General features: G+C 43.2%; 1 protein-coding gene across 3 annotated transcripts in view; it reads left to right on the top strand.

Annotated features, from left to right (window-relative positions):
* HHAT (hedgehog acyltransferase) overlaps nucleotides 1-24,915 on the top strand; it is a 255,303-nt gene that overhangs the window by 188,979 nt on the left and 41,409 nt on the right. For all 3 annotated transcript variants that reach the window (XM_033094166.1, XM_033094165.1, XM_033094167.1), the window contains one exon: nucleotides 14,004-14,148. In XM_033094166.1, the coding sequence (XP_032950057.1) occupies nucleotides 14,004-14,148 (145 nt within the window). The remainder of the gene's footprint in view (nucleotides 1-14,003; nucleotides 14,149-24,915) is intronic.

Below are 24,915 nucleotides of genomic sequence, written 5' to 3'. Positions count from 1 at the left end.
CAAGAGGAAATCGGATTACGCAGCAGCATGAAGACTATAGATTGAATACTGGAACAACTTACTAAAGTGAGGCTTGTTAAGCATTATGCAGGGAGATTATTTTACTTTGTAGCAGAGTTGATACTAATTGGTCTAGTTGTGGCAGAATGCTATTTTAATCTTCAGAGCACAACATATATTTGGTAAAGAAAGGGGTAGCAAGGAATTAGCCTTCCTGGTACCCTGCTGCTTTGGGAGACTGGGATTATCAGTTGTGACTCATTGAGGCCCAGGGCGGTGGGGAGCTGACAAAAGGCATTTTCACAAAGCCCCAAGCTGGGTGGACACAGAGGACTGACCGCTGAAGCAACATGCTTTTTCTCTAAACAAACAAGTGCTCTCCCGGGGAGTTAGAATTTGTGTTCAGCATCGAAATCTTTTAATAAGTGGAAACATTTTTAAGCACCAGTAGAGTGACACTGCTTCTTGCCAATTCTCAATTTGATCTCTCCTTTGAAGGAAGACACAAATTCGGGCTGCATGTCAGTTATTCCTACACAAAAGAGAGTCTGCATCTCAGGCTGTTCACCCACCCCTACCCTGATTTCCATTTCATTGAATAATTGAAATATGTCTCCCTCCCCCTGCTCTTGTCCCCTCTTCTTTGCCCCTAGAGTGTCCTGCTAAGCTGATTTATATCCTCTCTGAAGCAGGGAAATTTCTATTTCTAGACTTCATTGAGCAAATGTGCCTCCAGTGAGAATCACGGAGGGTGAGTCTGATGGTTCTGGGAGGGATGTGATGCTCTGGTGTGTCAGAAAGAACCCAAAGACCCTGGTTCTGTGTTGATAGCCATTTATTTTATCAGCTGAATTGATCAGTTTGATTTTTAAAGCTGTAGCTACAGAAATCCCAAGAGTTTGAGAGATCAGTCCATTTAAAAGAATAATTGTAAAATTATCAACATAAGTCAACCAATGGTTACTTAGATCTGTGGAGTCCTAACTCACTGACTGGCAAAATGTGCATGTTAGTTGGCCTGATTAGAAAACCCGTTCACTAGAGCTCAGTGATCCAGCCCAGCTAACTCACTGAAGGAACACAGACAGAGCAGACTGGCCTGAGAAGCATTGATCTGTTTGGCAGTGACTCATGGTCTTCTATTCCTCCATTGCTTGGATTCATTTCCACAAATGGAGGTCAAGTGCTCACTGTAGATAAGCCACTTTCTCCAGATCAGACCCCTTTCTAGACTGGGCCCACTTAGGCAGTCAACCTGGTCCTTCATTTCTTAATTTGCTCATTTATGAAGAGAAAACTTTCCATGCCCTGTGTGGCAGACAATTTGCAGAGCACTGGAGAACTCTGAGCAAAAGACATGATTCCTTCCTTCTAATTCCTTTTTTTTTTTTTTTTTTTTTTGCAGCCTCCTTCAGTGCTTTAGGTCAGACAGTATATAATTGTAGCATCTATGATTAATCCATTTCCTGCATGAATAAAGTTATCTTGGCTGGCCTCCTATCAGGATGGTCATATTTACAGTGGCTGCTTTGGATTAAAGGGGCACTAAAACCATGGAACAAGAGCTTTTCTCTATGAAGAGCTAAATGACCTATATGAAAAATAGACTTGTCTTCACAAACATTAAAAATCCTGACTGGGCTAGCCTTCACAGGCATTGCTCAGGAGAAAGGTCCAAGCGCAAGGTAGATATTTGAGATCATATAGACGATCTTTTGAGCCATGGGAATGTTTGAGACTTTCTAGAGAGAGAGGGAGTGTGCAGAAAGAGAAGAAAAGGCAGTGGCCTGGGACTGAACCAACATTTAGAAATTGGATGGAGGAGGAGAGGCCAGGAAGTGGGAGGAAAATCTAGAGGGTGATTTCACAGAAACCAAGACAAAGGGTATTTCGTGGAGGGAGTGGTCAATGGTATTGATGCCATCAGGGGGCCAAGGAAGGTGAAGTGAAAGGGTGGCTGTGTCACCTTGTCAGAGTGCTGTCAGGGGGAGATGGAGCTGTGAGTCGTCTTCTCTGTCCCCCAGAGGTTTGTGATCTCGTTGGAGAGGCAACCCGGGTACAGACCAGGTGAGGACCAGTGTAAGGCATTGTGTGCAGAGACCAGAATGAGTCATGGAGGCAGCTGATGTTCATGGGGAGGGGGGGTGGTCAGTGCGAGCTCAGCTTTTAGAAACGCTTTATTTAAAGAGCTGGGGCTTGAGTAGGACTCTGAAGAATTAAGAGTGGGATTTGGATAGGTCAGTAGAGAGGAGAAGACAGGCCAGGAGAAGAGCACATGCACACACACCTGAAGTCAGGAATGGAAGCGCCATGGTCAGGGGAGGAGGCTGACATGACAGACGAGGGGCTGTCACGCGGGACAATGAAGGAAAGGCGATGAGAGAGGCCAAACCGTCCTTCATATAAAGGGCTTTGGATGCCACATTTAGAAATACAGAACTGCAAACCACTTCACCTAACAGGAGAGCATTACATGAACATATTAATCCTACACATCACATTCGCCTGCTGTGCCAGCTTGTAGCGCTCACCAGGGCCTCTCAGCCTGGACACAGCAGTGCCTGTGGTTATGAACAGTGTGTTCCGTGGTGGATGACGACCTGTTGGTGCCCCCCCGCCATTGTCTCCCCTCTGAAGGCTCTTTAACGATGCAGGAAACACACTGTGCAATACATTTTCTTCTCTGTGGGGATCCGAACCCGGGCCTTACCCCTCTGGGCCCAGAGGTAGAACTCTGTAAATAAGTCTACCTTTTAGTTCAAGTATGTTTAGTATGGCAAAAGTATTTCCAAGATCTTTTTAACTTTCCATTACTGAGTCTGCTGTCTGACAGAGGGAAGGCTTTGAAATAGACTTCATTTTCAGTTACTTGTGGACTGACCAGCCCCCGGGCCTGGCCAGCTCTGGGACTTCTGCTGCCGTTCCAGTGTCTCTCACTTTAGGTTTGAGCAAAGCAGGGGTCAGTCTCTCATCGTTTGCTGCTTGCCCGCTCTCCCTGCTAAGTGCACGGCATACTTTCACCCTGGGGAACTGTAACCGGGGAAAAAATACTAAGCCAAAGATGAGAGCCATGGCTTGAATGTAAATGGTTGAAACTGGCTTTTCTAGGTGGCTTGTGGGATTAGCCTCTTTACCTGACAGTCCCTGATTTCTGCTTCTACAGCATAGACAAGTGGTGGTTACTCTAATCACAGTCTGGTGCTGAGCAGTTTTCCACAATGAACTTCGGAAAAAGCAAAAGCAAAACCTTACCATGTACATATTGAAGCTTTCCAAATCTGGGTCTCATCTCTCTCCCAGAAAGTCCAAATTACCCGTTGGAGGTAGCAGAGCTTGGGTTTCCAGTGTTCCTGTTATCAGTGGAAGAGTGAGATGGTCCCTTCTTCCCAAAGTAATGTGTACATACTTAGTGCAAAATATTTTTACAGTATGTATTTATTTACAATGTGTGTTTACGTATTATGTACAATGTGTATTATATGTGTATGCTGTGACTGTGTTGCATATACACATACGTCTATGTAGTATATGCATATACGTGTGTATGCGTGTATGTATATATGCATGTATATATATTCATTTTTTAAAGCCCCGAGAAGTCAGAAATATGCAGAACTTCCAAAATATCTCACATTCCTCCCAAGACCTAGAAATAAACACTGCTTAAAAAAGCTTGTGGAGCAGCTGCTGGCCTTGTTTTGCGACGAGCTGGGTTGGCATCAATGCACTTGTGATTACCAGCATGTATTGAACACACACAATTTAAGGTGGCTCTTGCATTTTCCTCTGGTGTCAACCCAGCAGTCCACCCAATAAGCTGGAGTAAATGCTGGAACCGCCACTGTCTGTCCCGAGGGTGACAGGAAAGAGGATACTACAAAAGGTTCAGGACATCTGTCAGGCCGACTCTGCATCTAGTCAAAGTTGGCGATGTTGAAATAATTTCACTGTGAGAAAAGATGAAAATGAAGACCAAAGAATAATACGTAAAATAAAAATTTATTTTTATTCACAATTACACACAAACACAGAAAAGTGTATGGAAAGTTATACAGTAAAACATTAATGGTGGTTAACTCTTACTGGTGGGATTATTTGTGATACATAGTCCCTTGTTTTTGCTCATTTATATTTTCATCCTTTTCTACAGTAAAGAACATATTATTGTCTCATAAAGGTTATTGATAGAAAAGAGAACAGGATAGACTTACCCTCAGGAGGCTTTGATTGGCTGGCTCTGGATGCTTGATTTATGTTACAAATCGAAGGTTAGAGTTGTCATTCTCAGGAGCAAAGTCCTGTGGGGCTGTTGTAGCTGCCAACCTTTGCCAAAGAAGAAAATGTATCAATTCCTGCAAAAGATCTTTCACGTTTCTTATTTTATTTAACCGTCACAACAGCCCTTCGGGGCAGGTGTTATTATCTCCAATTTTACAGATGAGGAAACTAGAGACTGGAGCAAGTAATTTGTCTAAGAACCCATGGTTAGTTCAATTAGGAAGGGAGTCGAACTGAGTTAACCCATGACCTATTCTAAGCTTCCTTGATTTCAGACTAGAAGTCTTTCTCACTCATTCACTTCATGTCTCCTTGCTGCTTGTGTGTATCTGGCGTTCGATTAATTGACATCCCAGCTGTGGGCAACTTGTGTTTCACTTGTGGCTCCACTTAACCTGTCTGTGGAATAACTCTTCTTAAAAAGCGGTCCAAGTGAAGTGGGAATGTTCACGAAAGCATTTTTACCCTCTTATTACATGTTATTTTAATAGTAGCTTTACAGGTAAGTGTTATCATTATCCCTGATTTACAGTGGAAAGAACGGAAACCCAGAAAGTTTCAGAAATACATGTTCATGGTTCAGAAGTCCACAAGGCTTCATTTAGATGAATAAGTAGGAGAGCCGTCTCCATTCCTCCCACTCCTGTGTTCTTCTCCCTGTCAACAACAACTTCCACTTCTCTTAGTTATTTCTGATATTTACCTGTTTCTAAAATATATTCTGTAATTTCTTTATTAATTACATATAATAACTACTTGAAAACTACATGAGGTTTTTGCATCTTAGACCTACTTCTTACTTCTCCTCCTCATATAATAATATCTCTATTTTTGGTTAAATCAGTACTCAGTGTTTACAGTGTTATCACTATGTTGTGTGACTCACTGCCAAACCAGTTAATATAGAAATAAATAAATAATTTTAAAAGTATACTATAATCCCCATTTCGCTTCTCAATCCACTGTTTCCCCCACCCCCTCAGATTAAGAATTGCCTTGCCACAGTGCCTCCGATAAGGGGCTAATATCCAAAATGTTCAAGGAACTCATGAAACTCAACAACAAAAAAAACAAACAACCCAATTGAAAAATGGGCAGAGGACCTGAAGAGACATTTCTCCAAAGAGGACATACAAATGGCAAATAGACATGAAAAAATGTTCAACATCACTAATTATCAGAGAAATGCAAATAAAAACTACAATGAGATATCACCTCACCCCAGTTAGAATGGCTATCATCAACAAGACAAATAGTAACAAGTGTTGGAGAGGCTGTGGAGAAAAAGGAACCCTCATACACTGTTGGTGGGAATGCAGACTGGTGCAGCCACTATGGAAGGCAGTGTGGAGGTTCCTCAAAAAATTACGAATAGAATTACCATATGACCCAGCAATCCGACTCCTGGGTATCTACCCAAAAAATCTGAAAACATTTATATATAAAGACACGTGTGCTCCAATGTTCATTGCAGCTTTGTTTACGGTGGCCAAGACATGGAACCAACCAAAATGTCCTTCGATAGATGAATGGATAAAGAAGTTGTGGTATATATACACAATGGAATATTATTCGGCCGTAAGAAAAGATGATATAGGAACATTTGTGACAACATGGATGGATCTTGAGAGTATGATGCTAAGCGAAATAAGTCAGACAGAAAAAGCAGAGAACCATATGATTTCACTGATATGTGGTATATAAACCAAAAACAACAAAAGAACAAGACAAACAAATGAGAAACAAAAACTCATAGACACAGACAATAGTTTAGTGGTTACCAGAGGGTAAGGGGGGTGGGGGTGGGAGATGAGGGTGAGGGGGATCAAATATATGGTGATGGAAGGAGAACTGTCTCTGGGTGGTGAACACACAATGGGATTTATAGATGATGTAATACAGAATTGTACACCTGAAATCTATGTAATTTTACTAACAATTGTCACCCCAATAAATTAAAAAAAAAAAAAGAATTGCCTTGCCTTTTTTTTGTTTGATTAGTAGTTTACTGTCACCATTTCTTTCTAATCTCTCCTGTAAAATTGAAAAGTCCTTAGAAGTATTTTCTATGTGGTCAGATACATCTGGTCATCTGTCAGCTCTTTTCTTTTCCTGGAGAATCTCTCTTGAAGTCCTGCCATCCTCCTTTCACATCTGGTTTATTTCTATTTAGATCTGCTGTACAGCTGTTGTCCTGACACTTCCCTTCTTCTCTTTCCTGTGCTAAATCCCTATGTCTTGGGCCCCAGATCTCCTTCTTGTTTTTTCCCATTCACTTTAATTTGGTGGAGCACATCCTTTAGTAGCTTCCTTAGAAAAGGACCATGGTGATAATTTGTTTTTTTGAGACCTTGTATTTTCAAAACCTGCCTTTATTCTACCTTCATGATTAATTGAACATCAGAGCACTGAATTTTAGGTTGAAAAGTAATTTCTCCTGAACAATTTGAAGATATGATTTGTCTTTTAGATTTTAGCTTTACTGTTGAGAAATGCCATTTTGATTCTTGATTCTTTGTATAAAATCTTTTTTTTTCCTCTAGAAGTTTAATTCAAATATCTTTGGTATTTGTATTCTGAAATGTCACTGTAAATGTTGTCTCTGAGTTTATAGTCTCTCTGATGCAATTTAGTCATGAAAAAAAAACACATCGTGGGAGTGGAGAAAAAGGGAAACCTGGGGTCTTTGTGCTCATTACCTGAATTTTTAACCAACCTCCCTGTTTTTTCCTACATGGTTTACTGTTGCCATCTGTGGTATATGGTGCCGCCAATGGCTGGGCCCTCTGGGGACCTGGTGTATGAATGACTTTCTTCTCTTTGGTATTCAGGTATCTTAGCTCTGTTAATTCCTTACCTACTTTCTCTTTTACAAAAATGGGTTGACTTTGTTCACCTGCTACTCATCTCTCTTCTATTCCTTGTCTGTGGATTTCTACCTTTTCAAATGTTTACTTGTATTTTAATGGGGTTTAGGAAGGGAGCAGAGATGTCTCATCTACTGTGTTTAACTGGATGTCACTGGAAGAGTTTTCTGTGCTATCACTTGGTGAATCATTTTGCAATGCTTTACCTGTTTGTCAGTTTTAGATTTTTAAATATCAAGTTTGATCAAAAAGCAGGCGTTGCCCTATGCTATTGTTTTTATTTTTGAACAGCATATAGCTGAGGCCACAGCTGTCACATCCTAGGCTTATTTAATAGTCCCAAGGGACCTCAGTGCTGCCTGGAGAGGGAGACCCAAGTACCACGAGCAGCCATAACTTGGGTATGATAGTCATCTGGCTTCCATCTTCCCACCCATGTGCCTTGACTCTTTGTACTCAGGGGAGGTGGCTAAGGTCTAAGGTCATTTAGTGGAAAGATTCCTAGATTTCCTTTTTTGTTATTCTTTTTAATTGATTAAGTCATTCATGACCACATGCTCTTAAAAAAATGCAGTTAAGACTGAAGTCATATAAGATACCCATCCCCCCAAACAAACACACCTCACTAATTTTCCTCCCATAAGAGGTAATCATTGTTACCAGATTGGAGTATAGCCTTCCATAATTTACTACTGTGTGTGTGTGTGTGTGTGTGTGTGTGCGCGCGCGCGCGTGTTCTAAGAAAGGTATGAATATTCTGAAAATTTGTACTTTTTTTCCTTTTCCTGGTATGTTTTGAAAATGTTTCTATATTAGTGTAGATCTGTATAATTGGACATGGTATAGATATATCACAATTTGTTTAGCTATTCTTCTATTGTTGAAAATGTAGTTGTTTTTCCAATTTTTTCTTCTGCAAATACAGCTGCAATGAAGATGTCTATTCATGTCTCCTTGTGCATATGTATAAGTGTTCCTTTAAGGCAGACACCAAAAATAGAATAGAGCAGGAGTTGGTGAACTATGGCCGGTGGTCCAAATCTGAACTATTGCCTGTTTTTGTGTGGCCTACAACTAAGAATGGTTTTTACATTTTAAAATAATTTTATTCAATGGTCCATACTTCCCCAGTGAGTTGAAAGATCGCCTTTAATATATAATAAACATCCAAATATACATGAGTTCATTTTGGGGATCTATTCTGTTGCATTGATCTATTTGATTATTCCTATTCTAAGTACTTTCTGTTAGTAAGATGTGTTATCTGTATATCTTAAGTTACTGGTATTTCTTCCACCAGTTTTCACTCCTCCTTCCTCTGAGTCTAGCCCAGTTTTTCATATATGTTTATATACAGATTAAACAAATAAGGAGGTAAATACACCCCTGTCTGACACCTTTGCCTGTAGGAGACCATTATGTCTCTTTATATTCTGTCCTGACAGTGGTTTCCTTTCCACAATATAGCCTCTGTTGTTTTTAACTAAGCTGGACTTGTCCATGGAAGTAAAACTGGCTTTGCCTTCATTACTGTAGATATTTGATTCTCTCTCAGGAGAATGCATTGCTTAGATCTAAGTAGCAACCAGAGTTTGGAAAATGTAACTTCATTGACCAGATATTTTTTGAAGCTCCGTACACTTACAAGAAGGAAGGAAGCATGGCTTTCTGAGTGCCTTCAGGTACTCATTTGGCTTGGACATAGGATGGGATGGAACCTAGCTTATTTAGGGCAAAGAGAGAGACAGGATGATCACAGAGCACGCACAGAATATGCGTGGGTCGTGTGATGCAGATTGAAGAAAAGCCGCCCCATCCTTCAGGAACTTACCGTGCTGCTAGGAATATGAGGGAGACGGGTAACTGGTAAACCAGAGACTTCGAAACAGAAATGACCAGAGTGTCTTGAGAAAGGAAGCAAGGGAAGCATTGTCCTGGCAGGTTGGTACAGAGATGGCACAGGGTGCCCTGGAATGACTTTGGAGTTGGAGTCCTCCAGACCCTGAGTGTTTCACTCTGGCCACACTTCTCATTCATAAGAGCTAGAATTGTTTTGTTGTTGGTGGCCTCATCTTTACGGCCCATGGGGTCATCTCCCGCCTTGCCATTTCCTTCCTCATCCTCTCTTACCCTATGGTGAGCATTTGTATTAGAAAATGAAAAGCTTCAGTGATTGTTTGGAAGAACTCTGTCCAGCTGCTCAATCCCACCCAGTTTCTTTTTTTAGCTTCTCCCCCACTTAAAAATAAACTGTATCAGGTCCCACTTGCCAAGCCTTTGTCACCATCTCCAGCAGCCATTTCTCCGGCCCATCTGCTCCCCCAGATGCTCAGCCCATCTCCTCTTCCTGGCTTGGCCCCGCATGCAGCCCCTCCGTGGACAAGTGTGGGGCCCACCGAGCACCACAGCCAGCAGCCCCACCATCCGCCTTCCCCTCCTGGGCTGTTCTGAGTATCACTTCTGACCCAGATTCAGCAGACCACCCCCACCCCCGCCCTTAGGCCTGGCTGGTTTGCCCCAGCCAGTCCTGTGATTTACAGGGACAGGATGTTGACTGGAACGAGAGAGGAGTTGCCATGGAGATATGAACAAACACACATGAGCTGTGGACACAAGCCATGGACACCTCACAGCAGGAAATTCAGACTAGTTTGACAGAAGTTTAGTTCAGCCCTCAGGTTTACTTGGTGTGGGTTCCATGCCTCACCTTTGGAATCAGTGTCTTAGAGGGAAGTTTACAGCTGCTGCTGAACTATCATTATAACAGTCCCATAGTCCACCTCTTGTTTCTTCCATCAGAGACAGCGTGCTGGCATCGAGGGGTTAGAGGTCTGCCTGTACTTCCGGAAGTTCTGAGGGGCTTGCTGTATCCAGGCCCAAAGCCCAGTACCTGCCCTTGGGCCTGCAGGAGGGGTTATAGTGGCACGAACGTGGAGAGAAACTGCCCCAACTTGTCATGTAGGTCAGAGTCCATGCCGGAAAACTGGTCACCCTGCACAGGAGCAGTGATGTGTTCTAACCTGCTCCACCTCCCGTTCTTCCTCCGGGTTCCAGGGGTGTGGGGGTGACAGGGCTTGGAACTGACGGTACATCTTGCCTGAACCTGACTGGGGCACAGGAGGCTCCTCCACGCTCACATTTGAGACCAGGTGGTAAGGGGTGGGGGTGGGTGGGGCTCGCACAGGGGCCCTGGAAGGAGCCCTTTCCCTGCCATGAGAGGCACTTTTCTGGGGCCCAGGGGAAAGGGGGGATGGTTTTGGCATTGCTTCTAATGAGAGAAGAAGGGCTGTTCTGTGCCCCCATAGGCCGAGAGGGACGTCAGCTCTATTATGAATGTGGAAGAAAACATTTCACCCTCTCTCCATAGGGCAGTGTTGGCATTTCGAGCAGGACCGTTCTGCACAACAAATTCCCAAACGTCCTCCGGGGGACAGCGCCCGCCCAGCTCCTTGCTGCCAGGGTACTGGATTGCCACAGACTATTCTCTGGGAAGAGACCAGACCAGAGCTCCTTTTTATCGTGATATATTCATGTTAATGCACATCAAATTCTGTTTACCAGTTGTTGCCTTTTCTGATCAAGTTGCCGATTCTTATTTTCATACCTGATGGCTCTTCACTGTACACCGATCTATTTCCCCATTTAGTTTACAATTCCTCAACTTGAGTTCTCCTACCAAGGGGGTTTTCAAGCACCTAAGCCATGAGGATGGATGACTAACATACGAGGTTTTGTCCCTTGCTCACGGACAGCCAGCATCCAAGATGTGAATGACCACAGGAATGATGACAATAATTGCAATAGGATTTCAGAGGAGAGAGTATAAAAGCAAAGAGTTTAAAGTGGGGACTTTGGCCCAATGGCTCTAGAGATTCAGAAAGTCGTATTTATAAATGGAGCTGGCTGGGCCAAGGGAATATGTCCTTCCAGCATTGCTCATAAGGCATTTTTCCTCTTGGAACCCCCTAGGTATGGGAATTTCCTCTAGAGTTCCTGTAAACCAATGGCTGAGGCCAAATGGTTCCCAAGACAGAGAAAGAAATCCCTCATGTCCCCAGTGTCATCTGGGGAATCTGAAGAGGAGAGATGATTGCAGCCGAGACTTAACATCCACTTTGCTGTTACTTATTACCCTTACCCTCTTGTGGACTCTCCAGACAGGCCCTCTTCTTCCTTCCTTGTGGTCCATAATTCTGCTCTCCCACTGACTCCCAATGAAGAGAAACAATCCTTTGTCAAGTTCACTACTTATTGGCAAGGCTAACTTTGACAGTTCAGAGGATGGACTATTAGTTAAAATTAGGTTTTTGAATTTTCTTTATCATCATCTATTTTGTCTTCCACCATTCACCCTGAGGGATAATCAAGCATTGCCTATGAGCATGTTGATTTCTCCTTTAAGTCTTTCTAGCTTATTGATTTCAATAGCCTGTGTCTTTAACGTTCTTGCTTAAAAAAAACCCAAAAAACTATTTCTAAAAATTGAATTGTCATCAGTCATTTCCGGTTTTAGGTGCCTTGCCTCCTAGCTCTAAGAGCAGAGGCTCCTTCATATTTGCTATTATTTAGACTTTTTCCCCCTAAACAGAAATGGGCGTTTATTGACTCATGTGGCCGAGAAAGATACTGGGGTAATCGGAAAATGAAGGGCAGATCCATAGGAACGAGGGCCTCAGGTGCTTTAGAGGAGCCCTGTACCTCCCGCATTCACTCTCCCTCACCTCCTCCCTTGCTCTGCCCCTTTCCCCTTAGCTCTGCCTCCCACGGGAGCCTGCCCTTACCCTGTACCAGGTAACCTGGCACCGCAGCCCTGCTTAGCAACCCAATGCAGAGAGCATTTCCTTTCTCAGTTTCTCTGTTGATTATTTAATAATTATAATCATTTGTCATAAAAGGAGAACCACTTTGAGCTTAACCAAGCTGTGTGTGCTCTCTGTAACTGACATCGATAAAAGATCACATGGCGACTTTGAATCCACAAAACAGGATGTAAGGTGCGGGGAGACTGATGGGGTTAGAACCGAAGTGGCAGAGTACTCGTTAGAAATCAAATGTGTTACCAGCGTCCCTGTACCTGGAGAGAATTATTTGGACACATTTATGCCAATTAAGACAATTCATATTCTCTTGATTTATTATTCTGGATTTCCCCCCCTTATCTCCCTGCTTCCTCTCACCCTGCCTCCCCAGTTATTGCTAATTATGTCAGTAATACTCAGAAAAATACCTTCCTCTGCTGTACAATACAGAAACTGGGAGATTAATGTCTCCTTATTCCCAGAGGTGAAGACTGCTGAGTTACAAGCCTGCTTTGTCCCCGTTTCTCTTTAATTACCGTTTTTGAGACCGTGTCGTTTTCTCTTAGCTGGTCTTGTTGGACAGCATCCTCTGTACGGGCTGGTGACCTCTTAGAGCAGGGGGAGAGATGAGAGGTCATCTTGTCTGGTGGCCTCTAACCAGGAACGTGTCAGCATCACTGGAGAGCTTTCCAGAACATTCATGCCCCGGCAGACAACTCAGTCAGTGCCTGCTGCACAGCTTGTCATATATGGTGGCAGTAGAGCTATGGCCAATGTGATGCTGGAGGAGAGAGCCATGGAAGGGGAGATGTATGATAGCAGCTATATCTGAGCAAACAGAACAGATGCTGGGACTGGCGGGACAGAAAAGGGGAGGGTGTCGGGAATTCCTTTCTCCAGATTTTCAGAGGACACTGACCAGGCTTACAGAATGGCCACCGACGATCCACAGCAGGGTCCGCCCAAGTAAATAAGCCTCCTGCTGGAGAGTCACCCTCCAGCTTTGTCCTTTTTGCCTGCCATGAATCCGGGTAATTCAGAATTTTGAAGCACAGCTGCAATCAAGATGCAGGTCACCCCATAGATGCGCAGGTTTCAGGAGGATGTTCAGGAATTGTCTCTAGACCCTTTGCTGCCTCTGTGTTCTATGCCTTGGGATCAGGCTGAGGTACTTGTCAGAAGCCCCGGGGTCCCGTGTGTCTGGCTGTTCACTGTACCTGGTTCTCATTCTGAATACACAGTCCCAAAGGACAGTCCCTGTGATGTGCTCATGGCCTCACACAGTCCAGACACAGCACTGTGACCTCACTCCGGAGGGCCACCAGAGCAGGCAATGCTGAGAAATAAAAAGGCTTTGTTGACTTGATGAAATCCTTGAGAAGACATTAAAAGGGGAGGGAAGAGTACAAGAAAGACCTCGGATGGATGAGCAGAGTTCTTTACAATCAATGCTGGAAAGCATCTCTTCAGTTCCTGCCTGTTTCAGGTGCTGTGATAAGCCGCCATTCTGATGCTGCTGCAAGGTCACTGTCCGTGGGGCGTGTGCCCTGGTCTCTGATTCCAGGGATGGAGTCTGCTTGTACCGATTCTCCTGTACCCTCTTAATGGGATTCATCCTAATAGTGGGCCAGAGTTATGGGGTGGCTTCCCAGGGTCAAGTAAACTGGCCCAGAAGATCAGGCTCTAGACCCCGTTATATGGAGCTGTGCTTGTTACCATGGAAAGCAGTGCAAAAACTTCTTGTGCCTATAGGTTTACATGCAGAAAACGTGTGGCGACATTCCAGCTACATCTTAACTAGCTTCAGTCCTTGTGTTCCCCATGTCCGAGGAAAGCCCATTTTGGTCGTAGGAAGTGACCACTTGGAGACGTGTGACTTCTCTCCTTAGACCAAAATAAGCGTGTTGCAGGAATAGCAGTTTTGAAACCTGTTTATGTAACAACCTACTTCCGGCTCTTGGTGGGGCATCCTGGGCCAGGGACCGAGGAAGGCTGGACGATGTCCCAGTCTCATTTTTCACCCTTGTGATGAGACGTCTTCTTGCCTTTTCCCCCACAGGTCCAGTTCCTCTCCCCACGAGCTCGCCGTCGGCTCCACGCCGCTCTAGCATCTTGTTCCACCTCCATGCTGATCCTGTCCAACCTGGTGTTTCTCGGGGGCAGTCAAGTTGGGAAAATCTACTGGAATAGGATCTTCATACAAGGTAAGTTGCAGGGGAATGCTGTTTTCAGCCAATTTCTTGTTTTCCACATTTGCCCTTTGTATCTTGACTGGGATGGGGGTGCACAGTCATTGTTCTATTCACAGGATGTGACCTGTAAATACCAGCCAGGAACAGTTCCCTGTGTTTAGCTGTGACTTTAAGTGTCCCCTATTTTGATGTCCCTCTTATCTATGACACGTGACACTTAACATCAAAATGGACTCTCCCAAACTCTCCCATTCTGTTCTGCTGACTTAGCTCTCCAATTCTTTCCTTTATTCTGACCTCCCCTACTGCCTATCCATCCCGCCTTCAGGATACTGCAAAGTCTAACATTTGCCATTCTGAAAGTCCTACTAGGATTATGTCCTAGAAGGCCCGCTGTGCTCTCCTGCAGCTGTGGGCATGGCTGCAGAGCTTTGTTAGGGATGTTTTTGTCTGAACTCTGAGATGCCAGCACGAGTAGCTGACCTTATGTTTACTGTACATGAATGGCTCATCTGAATGTCCACCAGCAGCAGGTAAACTGCTAGTCTGTGGGAATTATTGTGAAAACATTGCATTAATAATTGACCGTCATTTATTTCATGTCCCCATTTCCCTGGGGCTGGAACTAAGAGTTACATCCTTCAGAGAATTCGGAGAAAGGGAACTACTTACAGTACACACGACTTTAGCCTATTCCCTATGTATTAAAAGCTAAGTTTCCCTGAGCAGTGGCAGGGTTTTGTGCTTTGGTTTGGGAAGCTTTGCCAAGTGGTAATCACATGACTGCATACTAGCCTGTCATCTCCACATCTGGCTCCCCAGTGATGCTTTCGTTATGGCTCTTTTCACACCAGAAATAACCCTGACATAGTTTTGTGATCCCAGAATGCCAGGTCATGAATCTAAATTGTGGCAGGCTTGGGTGAGCCAGGCTCAAAGGGGCCGAGAGAGAGCCCTCTTCTGCTTTCATCTTGTCTCTATAATACCCCTCTTTGATCTTGCCTTCTGAGAAATGGCGTAGCTGATAGTTCCTGAAAAGACCATATACTTTCTAAGTAGAGGATGTCCTTTAATAAAGATGGGAGATAAAGGGGTGCTGAGGACCTAAAGATAAAAACGCTTCTAGAGTTAGGTGACAGGGTCTTACTTATCTAGCCTCCTACCACAGTACCCAGCACAAAGCCGAGAATGGTGTGGGAAAATGCTGGCTTGGGGTTTGCTGGTCTCATGAGCGAGAAGGCTCGGATCTTTGCTTCAGTAAAACAAACATATCGGGTGGTTGCTACTCAAAGACACTGAGACAACAAGGATGGAAGAGGAAGCACACACAAATGTGGGACCCAAGCGTGCAAACAGAAATGTGTCAATAGATTCGCGTCATTACAGTGCCAGATGCATGAGTAAGCTGGTAGAGGTCACAGGATGGAGTGGCTGACCTTCCCGTGGAAGGTGGACTTCACAAAAGAGGTGGCATTTAAATTGGAATTTTGAGCACAGAAAGTAGGAACTTGCCAGGTGGAAAAGGCAGGTGTATGGGGTAAGTAACACTCGCTGCTGCTCTGTCAGATAATTCCAAACTCTCAGTAACGTTTCCTCTTAGAAGTTTATTCTTCTCACAGTTCCATGCGGAGCCAGTCGCTTTTTCTAAACAGTGACTCCAGGACTTAGAGTGTTTCTGTTTTGATTCTCCACCACTTTGTCCTGCCATTATGGGGGCAAAGAGACATGGGGATGGAGCACAGGTACTAAATATCCCCGCCAGAAGTGACACACAACATTTCTGCTCACGTTCCATTGGTCATAACCAGTCAGGTGACCAACCTAAGTGCAAAGCAGGGAGATGGAGGAGAGCACACAGGTGTTAGTAAGCTCTGGCACCGCGGGAAAGGGATACAAGGAAAGCAGCTGGAGGTGCCCAGGAGGCAGTTAAAATGTAAGTTGGAGGGGGGAGGAGGGTCGGACTAAATGCTTGTGATCTGGGAGTCAAGGGCGTGAAGGTGGTAGGTGAGACCATGGGAATGGAAACAACTAACCAAGGAACATGCACGGAGTGAGAAGAGAATAGGGTGGGGGGTGGAACCTGGGGATGCTGGCATTTAAAGGGGCTGAGAGAAAGACAGAGCTGTAAGACCTTCCTTCTGCTTCTCAAAGGCAGAAAGACTTGCCCCATACCCTGTGGAGCTGACATCAGTCACGTGAGTTCAGGGCTCTGAAAAATCTGGTCTGCTGCTGCAGCGTGGCTCTTACTATGGTCTGTGATTGGATATATGTTGTGTCCTCCCTGGAGCCAGGTACAGGAGTCCTGGGGACTGATTCTCTGAACATGGAGGGCTCTATGGAATTGTTCCTCTCTGGGTTTTGAGGCCAGGGAAGCTCAGCTTCAAAGGCATTTTCTGTGTCAGGGATTCTTCAGATCAGCCTGGCCCCATCTCAGCTGGCCTCCTGAGTCAGGGAATGTCTACTGGGGCTTTGGCACTTGCCCCATTTGTCTGGTCTCTGCTGTGGGTCTTTGTCCCTGAGTGGTAGAGTTTAGATCTCTCGAGGAGGAAAGTGAACCAGATGGTGCCAAATCCCCCATCCTTGAGAACTCTGGGTATTTTTTTTTTCATAATGAATATGATTGACCTGATAGAAAATTGGTATGAATATTTATGTTTTGGTACGAAAAAGTATTAATGAGGTTATAGGATGCTTCCTCAGACTCTGCTGGGCTGTTATATTAGCTTTCTAAAATTTAAAAATCAATCTGAATTATGAAACTCCTCTGGCCCCAGAGGTTTCAGAAAAGGGGTCGTTGACCTGTACGTGCAGCTGCTGATGAATGAGCCAGAAGTTTGACATGCTGGCTGTGTCCCTTCAGCCACATAATCAAGACCTGTTGTTCAAAGACTCACCTCTACACACTGAGGAAAATGTGATGAAGTGAGGAAACCTGTGTTAGGGGGTGGAGAACATTTCAGTGCAGTCTCCAGATTTCCAGGTTTAATGGGAAGGTGACCCTTCCCTGGGGGTAACCACCATTGTCCCTCTCTGCCTTGGTGGGCTGGACCTGCCGTAGTGATAAAGAGGAACTGTGTTCCCCATCAGATCTCACCTCAGCGAGTCCTGGAAGAGTAGCAAGAGGGCAGACAGGTGTCTGGAGCGTAGGATTGTTCAGATAGAAGATACAGCCTCACTAATTCTCAGAGAGCCTTTCCCAGCATCACGATGTCCCTAGAAGTATCTCAGGATGAGCCTGGAGGAGTTGTGAGGTCACTCCCTCTCTTGTCGCCAGTTCACTGAATTTAGACATGGATCTGTTTGCTTTAAGCTGCAAAGCTTATTTTAGTAGCTTATGTAAAAATCTCTGTCCTGGTCTCTATGGGGTTGGTGATATGAGCTGTAAAACCAGAGCCTTGCTTTTCTGCTGTGCACGCTGCCCTGCTGTCCAGAAGAAGGGACAACGCCAGCCAACGGAGGGAAATGCGGAGTGGCCCTCTAGGGCTCTGGCACGCAGGGCACACAAACCATTTCTACCAAGTGTTACCTCTGCTGCAGAGGTTGGAGAGGTAATGTTCAATTGATGCAGTGGAGAGTAAAGAATCTTACATCTGTGCCTTTCAGAAAAATCCCCAAATTTTTACTACTGAACTTTACTTCAAGCAGCTTGAGGAATGGGAATGTTGAAGGGGGTGTGTGTGCGCGCACGTGTGTGTGTGTGTGTGTGTGTGTGTGTGTGGAACCTAGTTGGGTCCAGGGATCTGAGAAGGATGTGGCTGGGGATTTGGTCCCCAAACCTGTTCCAGGAGGCCCCTTGCTGTGTCATGCTTTGCAGAAGCAAACACAGCTTATTTCTTATGTAACTCTTTGGCTCTCAAAAGCACTTGTTGATGAATGGAGCTTTATCATGTCTGCCTTAGAGCCTCAACATTAATTTCTTGACCAAGCAGTTGATGACTTCTGTGTAACTCAAAAATATCAATATGTTATCACTCCAAACTTGTAAGACCCGTCTCCAGAAACCACCTGTGTGTTGCATCCTGACAGTACTCTTAGCTGTGGGACAATGGCAAGAAAGGCAGACAGTGGGGATGGGTGTCTAGTGGGCATGTATCTGTCCATTGGGTGTTTATCTGACCTGGAGCAGGCTGAGAGCTTTATGTTTGTCTGGATGTAGCGTGGTGTTCCTTCTGAAAAGTCCATTGCCTTCTGTCACCGGAAGTCCCGGGCTTTGTAAGGAGACCTAATCATCTCCGAGGAGGTGGGCACTGGATTCTGCGTCTAGGGATAAGCAGTGATGGGAGCTCAGTAGAAACAGGGCAGCTACCAAACATTCTCCTGCCTGACTTCCCGTTACACGCACGCACGCACGCACACATCCACACGTGCACGCACACACACATGCACACATGTACGCACACACGCACGCACACATGCACGCGCACACATGCACACGCACACACATGCACGCACGCACGCGTATGCACACACATGGACATGCACACACACGTGCACGCGCACATGCGCTAGCACACACACCTTTTCCCTCCTTGTTGCCTGGACTAGTTTGGCAAACTCCGTCTCAACACTTAGCTGCTGAAGTGGCCCCATGCCAATGCGAGACGAATTTGGTTCTTTCCCTCCGGATTGCAGTGAGAGAGGAACTAGTAATTTCCTTATGCAGGTCAGAACCTTTATACTCCCCATATTTGCTTGCTATTTCTAGCTGACAACGGAGAAAGTATATTTTCTCCCTGATGACTAGCCTGTCCATGCAGTTTATTCATCTCCTAACTCAAATGGCTCTGGACAGGCCCATTTTATTTAAAGCTGAACTGGGGCATTGCCCTGGAAATTCTGGAAGGCTGTGGTTAAATAGAAACTCATTCCCTCACATTTTGTTAAATTCTTAGTGCTGAAATTTCATTTTTGATGAGAGCAGACAGAGGGCAGGTGTCAATCTCTCATCTTCTTTTGTGATTACTTTGTTTCACCGTCTTCACTAGCCTTTTCCTTTAAATAGAGTTTTCATGTCTCTGATTGATTCTGCTTCTGCCTCACTGGATCCTCTGCACGTTCTAGAAAAGTCTGAGGAGCAGGAGTTTCCCACCCGTTGTTTTGTTGGTAAAGATACATAGATACAGGGTAAGCAATTCATCCATGGTTATACATTGGTCCATTTATGGGCATTCCTGGGATCTGAATTTAAAGACTTTCAGAAGCCTCAGTTTTTTCTTTACTCTATGCTACATGGTCACCCAGACGTCTTGGGTATCAGTTTCCCTAAAAATATTTCAGGCCAAGTCAGCAGACATAGGACGTTAGAAACAGTGAGTGGAAGTTCTTATCCAGCAGTGAGCCTGAGGCCATGTTACACCTGAGAGAATTTCTAAAGTATCTTGGAAGGAGTTTGAATCATAGTGTATTTAAATAAATCCTACTTTCTGTGAAGTTGTGTGAAACTTTTTCCTGTTATCTAGGAGCTTTTGTGAATTCATTTGAAATGAGTTTCATGGAACATGAGAACATTTTAAAGTGTTTTTAAATAGACTATCAAGTAAAGACTAATATAGCTTAAATACAGTTAACCCAAATAAAAATAAAATAATTTTGATTTTTACTGATTTATTAGCATATAATATTTGACATCTCTGTCTCTCATTGGCTCCCAATCTACCTGCCCCCAATCATATATATTCAGGGTGATATTCAGAAGTATATTGTAAGCAAATCATTATGATGTGCCACTTAAACTAATACAATGTTACAAGTCAATTATATCTCAATAAAACTGGGAAAGAGTATATTACAAATATGGTGATAGAAATTGAAATCAAACCACAATATTTTTTATAATTTAGGTAAGTCCCCTTTTTTCTCTAACTAAGCATAATATGCATAATAAATCTGCTCACCATGTGATGGATATTCACTATATAAAAGGATATCTGCAGTGAGATCCCTAAGGCTTAAACCAGGAATCACTTCGGGTTATAGTGCATGTGTGGTTTCTGAAATAAGCACACATCATGAATTTATATTATTCATTTATGTGACTTCTTATCACAGCTATTACTATACTTTTTACCAGTGGCTGCAGAAATAGTTCAGCACCTGCCGTGCCAGTGCATGCCAGCTGAGTATTACAGGGTAGCATCCTGGCAGTCTGAAATGTTTATCAGACACACTAGTAGCCAGAAGCCCCTTTTCACCAGACTGTCTCCTCAAGTCACGACTGAACATTTTTTAAAAGTGTGGAAAATTAAGAATATTTAACATTGTTGTAACAGAAGGGAAATCTAGCAAGAGCCGTCACTATCAAGTGTCTCAGCTTTGGCAGTAAATTCCTTTGTGCAGCGGGATCCATCGTTGTGTTTGCTTCTGTTTACTTGTGCACTGGGCACTGACCGCCCGCTTTCTGTTGCCCCCTGTATTTGTTTCCTATGGCTGCTATTATTACAAACTTGATGACTTCAAGGAACACAAATTTATCTCTTACTGTTCTGGAGGCTGGAAGTCTGAAATCAGTCTCGTTGGACTAAAGTCAAGACTGGGTCCTTCTGGGGTCCTAAGGGGGGAGGATCTGTTTCTTTGCTTTTTCCAGCTTCCAGAGGCCAGTTACATCCCTTGGCTCAATGGCTTACCTTCTTCCTCTTCAAAGCCAACAGCATAGCATCTTTAAATCTCTTTCTCTCTGTCCCTCTTCTCCTGTCATCACATCGCCTGCTGTCTCCTTCTGTGTCTCTTTAATAAGGACCCTGGTGATTACATCAGGCCCACTGGGATAATCCAGGATAATTCCCCCCTCTCAGAATCCTTAGCTTGATCACATCTGAAAAGTCCCTTTTGCCACGTAAGCTGACTTGCATGGCTTCCAGGGAGTAGGACATGGTCATGTTTGGAGGAGCCATTATTTAGCCGACCATAGCACGATAAGGGAACAATGCTATTACACAAAGCATCCCTTCTGTGGCACCACTGCAATAGCTTCTTTCTCAAGAGATTTGGTTATAAAATAGCACTGTAGATATGCCACTAGCCGTATTAAAATGAGAATCTACCTATAAAAAGAAATGGTACTTACATCTCACAGAAGAAACGTCAGATTTGTTATCTTGAAGATAGGTAGAGAGTAGTATAGGGGAAAGATGCAGTTTTTTGTTCTTTAGTTTTTAATTGGGGAATATTAAGGAACAGTGTGCTTCTCCAGGGCCCATCAGCTCCAAGTCGTTGTCCTTCAATCTAGTTGTGGAGGGTGTGGCTCAGCTCCAAATCCAGTTGCGTTTTCTTTAGTTGCGAGGAGCGCAGCCCACCATCTCATGCGGGAATTGAACCAGCAACCTGATTTTGAGATCTCGTGCTCTAACCAAATGAGCCATCCAGCTGCCCCTTCGGAAGCTCAGCGGCAGCTCGTTGTCTTCAATCTAGTTGTGGAGGGCGCAGCCCACTGGCCCATGTGGGAATCGAACCGGAAACCCTGCTGTTCAGAGCTCATGCTCTAATCAACTGAGCCATCCAGCTGCCCCAAAAGATGCAATTTTGCTTGCTTGGCATTTGTTTCCCATTCTTTGGGAAGAAACCTCTCCTCCCCCACTCTGAATCTGTGTCATTCTGGTGGGACACGCCTTATATGTGACCAGGATTGGCTAGTCTGTGTGGTCCATCTCCTCATGATGCAGTTCCACAGTTTTTGTTAGAACTATTAGGAAGGAGAAGCCCTCTTTCTTCTGTTGTTGCAGAGGTGTCAGAATCTTGGGCTGGAGCTGTTGACAGCCCTATTGTAGCCACCAGTGGAAAGCCAAGTAGAGAGGGAAGCCAACTCCGAGGAAAGCAGAGCTGCATTTTGGACAGTGTACTTTTGACACAATATTTTGAGACAACCTACTACCACATATTATTTTTAATCCCTTAGTCCTTGAAGCCAACATATCTGTGTACTTTTCAATTATAGGAGTTTTTTTGTTTGGTTGGTTTGTTTTTTACTCACTTTATCAGTTCATGTTAGGAGACAGTTCTCCAGGGCTGACTTGTGTTTCTGCATGTCTTTTGAAGAGAGATATTGACTGCCTTTGTTCTGAACTGTCTTTCCAAGAATTCTTTCCAAGAATATATGGAAGACATCTTTGGAAGATGAAAATAGTATCTTCCTCCAAAGTAAAAGGTATTTGTTTACTGTCCAGTATAATAAATATTTCATGCTGGAGGCAAAGTTCAAATAGGCTTAGTGCCCATTATAAAGTATTTGTATGTCCTAAGCTAGGGTATATCTCCTATATCATAACCCACTGCGTGTACAGGTATCACCTGGCTCTCTTCACATTGCATTGTGGAATCTGAGGCTCAGGGAAATGACACAAATGATCTGACTACTATTATTGCTGTAAGAAAGTCCTTTGTCTCTGACTCAAGAGTCTCGTGTCTTCTTCCAGCATCCATAAAACTGACAGGCTAATCTGTTGCTTGCCAGTAGGGTAAAAATCAGAGCCTTCACTTATTGACAATCTAGTTTGGTTGGGTTTCTGTCCCTTGTAATGAAAAGCATCCTGACCTATGTAGATGGAATATACCATTGTGACAGGTTCTTAAGGGAAGGTATTTTAGGAGATTCTATTGTAGTGAATCATTTTTTATATAACTTTTGTTTTGTTTTGTTTTGCTTTGCTTTTGTGCCATAAATAAAGTAACTATGAAAAATTATGTACTCTGTTATGCTTTTTAAAGTAGGCATCTAATTCTTCTATTCTAAATTTAAATAATTATGAAAGATCTAATTTTTGCCATATTGACATTTAAAAATAAAACTGAAACCTTTAAATAATATAAATTATAAATAACAGTGATTTGATATACATACAGCATTATCCTTTCAAAAATATATATGAGCAAGATCTTCTTTCACAGTAATATTTCCTTGATCACATATTTCTGTATTATTTTTCCTACATAATTTTGTCTTATCTAAAAGTTTTTTCCTTTCAGCTATCACACTTCTCTGCAGCATTGTTGATTTTATTTATTTTATTTGTTTTTCTATTACTATGAAAGTAGAAATGTAAATAGTTTTTCCTGGATTGAATTATCATTGCAATTATTAGTAACACAAAGATGATGCCATTTGATAGCTAATTATTAACACAAAAAATAAAATTTTATTGAAAATACTTTTCTCTTGAGATGGATGGATAAAGGACTTATGGTTATTTGATTAAAGGAATTATCTAATTGTCCCTTTATTTTGCCCCCCTATTTTAAAGCTTTTTATTGAAATATAATATAGCATAGAAAAGCACATATATCGTAAGAATTTTCTTTCAGTGAACCCACAGGTATAACCAGCACTTAGAGGCCTTCTAACCAGCACTTAGAAGCCTTCATCAGCACTTCTCATGACTCTTATCATCTACTACCTGACTTTAAGAGTGATCACTACTCTGACTTCTAAGTGCATAGCATTTGTGGGTAAATTGTTTGTTTAAAAATGTATATGAGGTCAGAAAACTAAGTTTGCGAACTTGTTGAAATAATGTTGCTAACTTTTATTGATATTAGAGGTATTCTTCATTATGAATTTGTACCCACTTGACATACAGTTAACTAAGTTTACTATTTGGAAGTGCTGAAAAGGCTGCATGAAAAAGTTAGATGAAAACGACCTGAACTTTTCACCAACAATCCATGGCTCTTAAATCACCACAATGCACTAGCTTACATGGCACTATCTGTGAGGGAGTTTTTAGCCAGTAAAGAAATAACTTATTGGAGCACCCTCCCTACTCACCTGATCTGGCTCCCAATGACTTCTTTTTTTGCCAGAAGGTAAAGGAAATATTGAAAGGAAGATGTTTTGATGACATTCAGGACATCAAGGGTAATATGTTGACAGCTCTGATGGCCATTTCATAAAAAGAGTTCCAAAATGGCTTTGAAAGGTGGACTAGGCATTGGTGTCGGTGCACAGCTTCCCAAGGAGAGTACTTTGAAGTGACTGTAGTGATATTCAGCAATGAGATATGTAGCACTTTTTCTAGGATGAGTTTGCGAACTTAATTGTCTGACCTCGTGTATACACACACACACACACACACACGTATGTATATAGTCACATAGGATGTATTATATCCAGTTTCCTTTGCTCTATATCATGTTGAGAGATTCATCCATATTTTTGAGTGTGGTTATAGATTTTTCCTGCATATTACTGTAAAGTATTCCATTGTGTGAACATGCCACAATTTATTCATTCTACTGATGGTGAACATAATAGCTATTAGCTTCTATGAGCCGTCGTATATATGGCCTGTGGCCAAGATATGTATGCATTTTTGTTAGGTATATACCTAGGAAGGACTGCTGCATCACAGGGTACGCAGACATTCAGCTTTTGTAGATATTGTCGAACAGTCTCTCACAGTGTTATGCCAATACCCTTGAAGGTTTTATATCCTGAGGTAAGATCAGGATAGGGGAGAGCCTTTCTTTTTCCTTTGGAAAAAGTGGGATAAAGGATATTTTATGAGAGGAAAAGGGGAAAGGAGAATCGTATCCTTAGATAAATTTTTAGAGAAATACACACACACACACACACACACACACACACACACACACACACACACAGAATTTGAGGACCTGGAAATCAATTCTTCTAAAGTTATCCATGTTGTTTATATTACCCAATACACTTTAGAAAGTCCTGCTATAACCCGCGTGGTATGCATAACCCAGTTTGAAGACTACTGCTCTGTTGGGGAAAGAAGCTCACACTGTCCTTTGTGTCCCCCCTCTCCCCTCATCTCTTTATTC

Source organism: Rhinolophus ferrumequinum, chromosome 22 (assembly GCF_004115265.2).
Source record: "Rhinolophus ferrumequinum isolate MPI-CBG mRhiFer1 chromosome 22, mRhiFer1_v1.p, whole genome shotgun sequence".
Lineage (NCBI taxonomy): Eukaryota > Metazoa > Chordata > Mammalia > Chiroptera > Rhinolophidae > Rhinolophus > Rhinolophus ferrumequinum.
The sequence above is the reverse complement of the archived record's forward strand: the minus strand, read 5'-3'. Positions and strand labels throughout refer to the sequence as shown.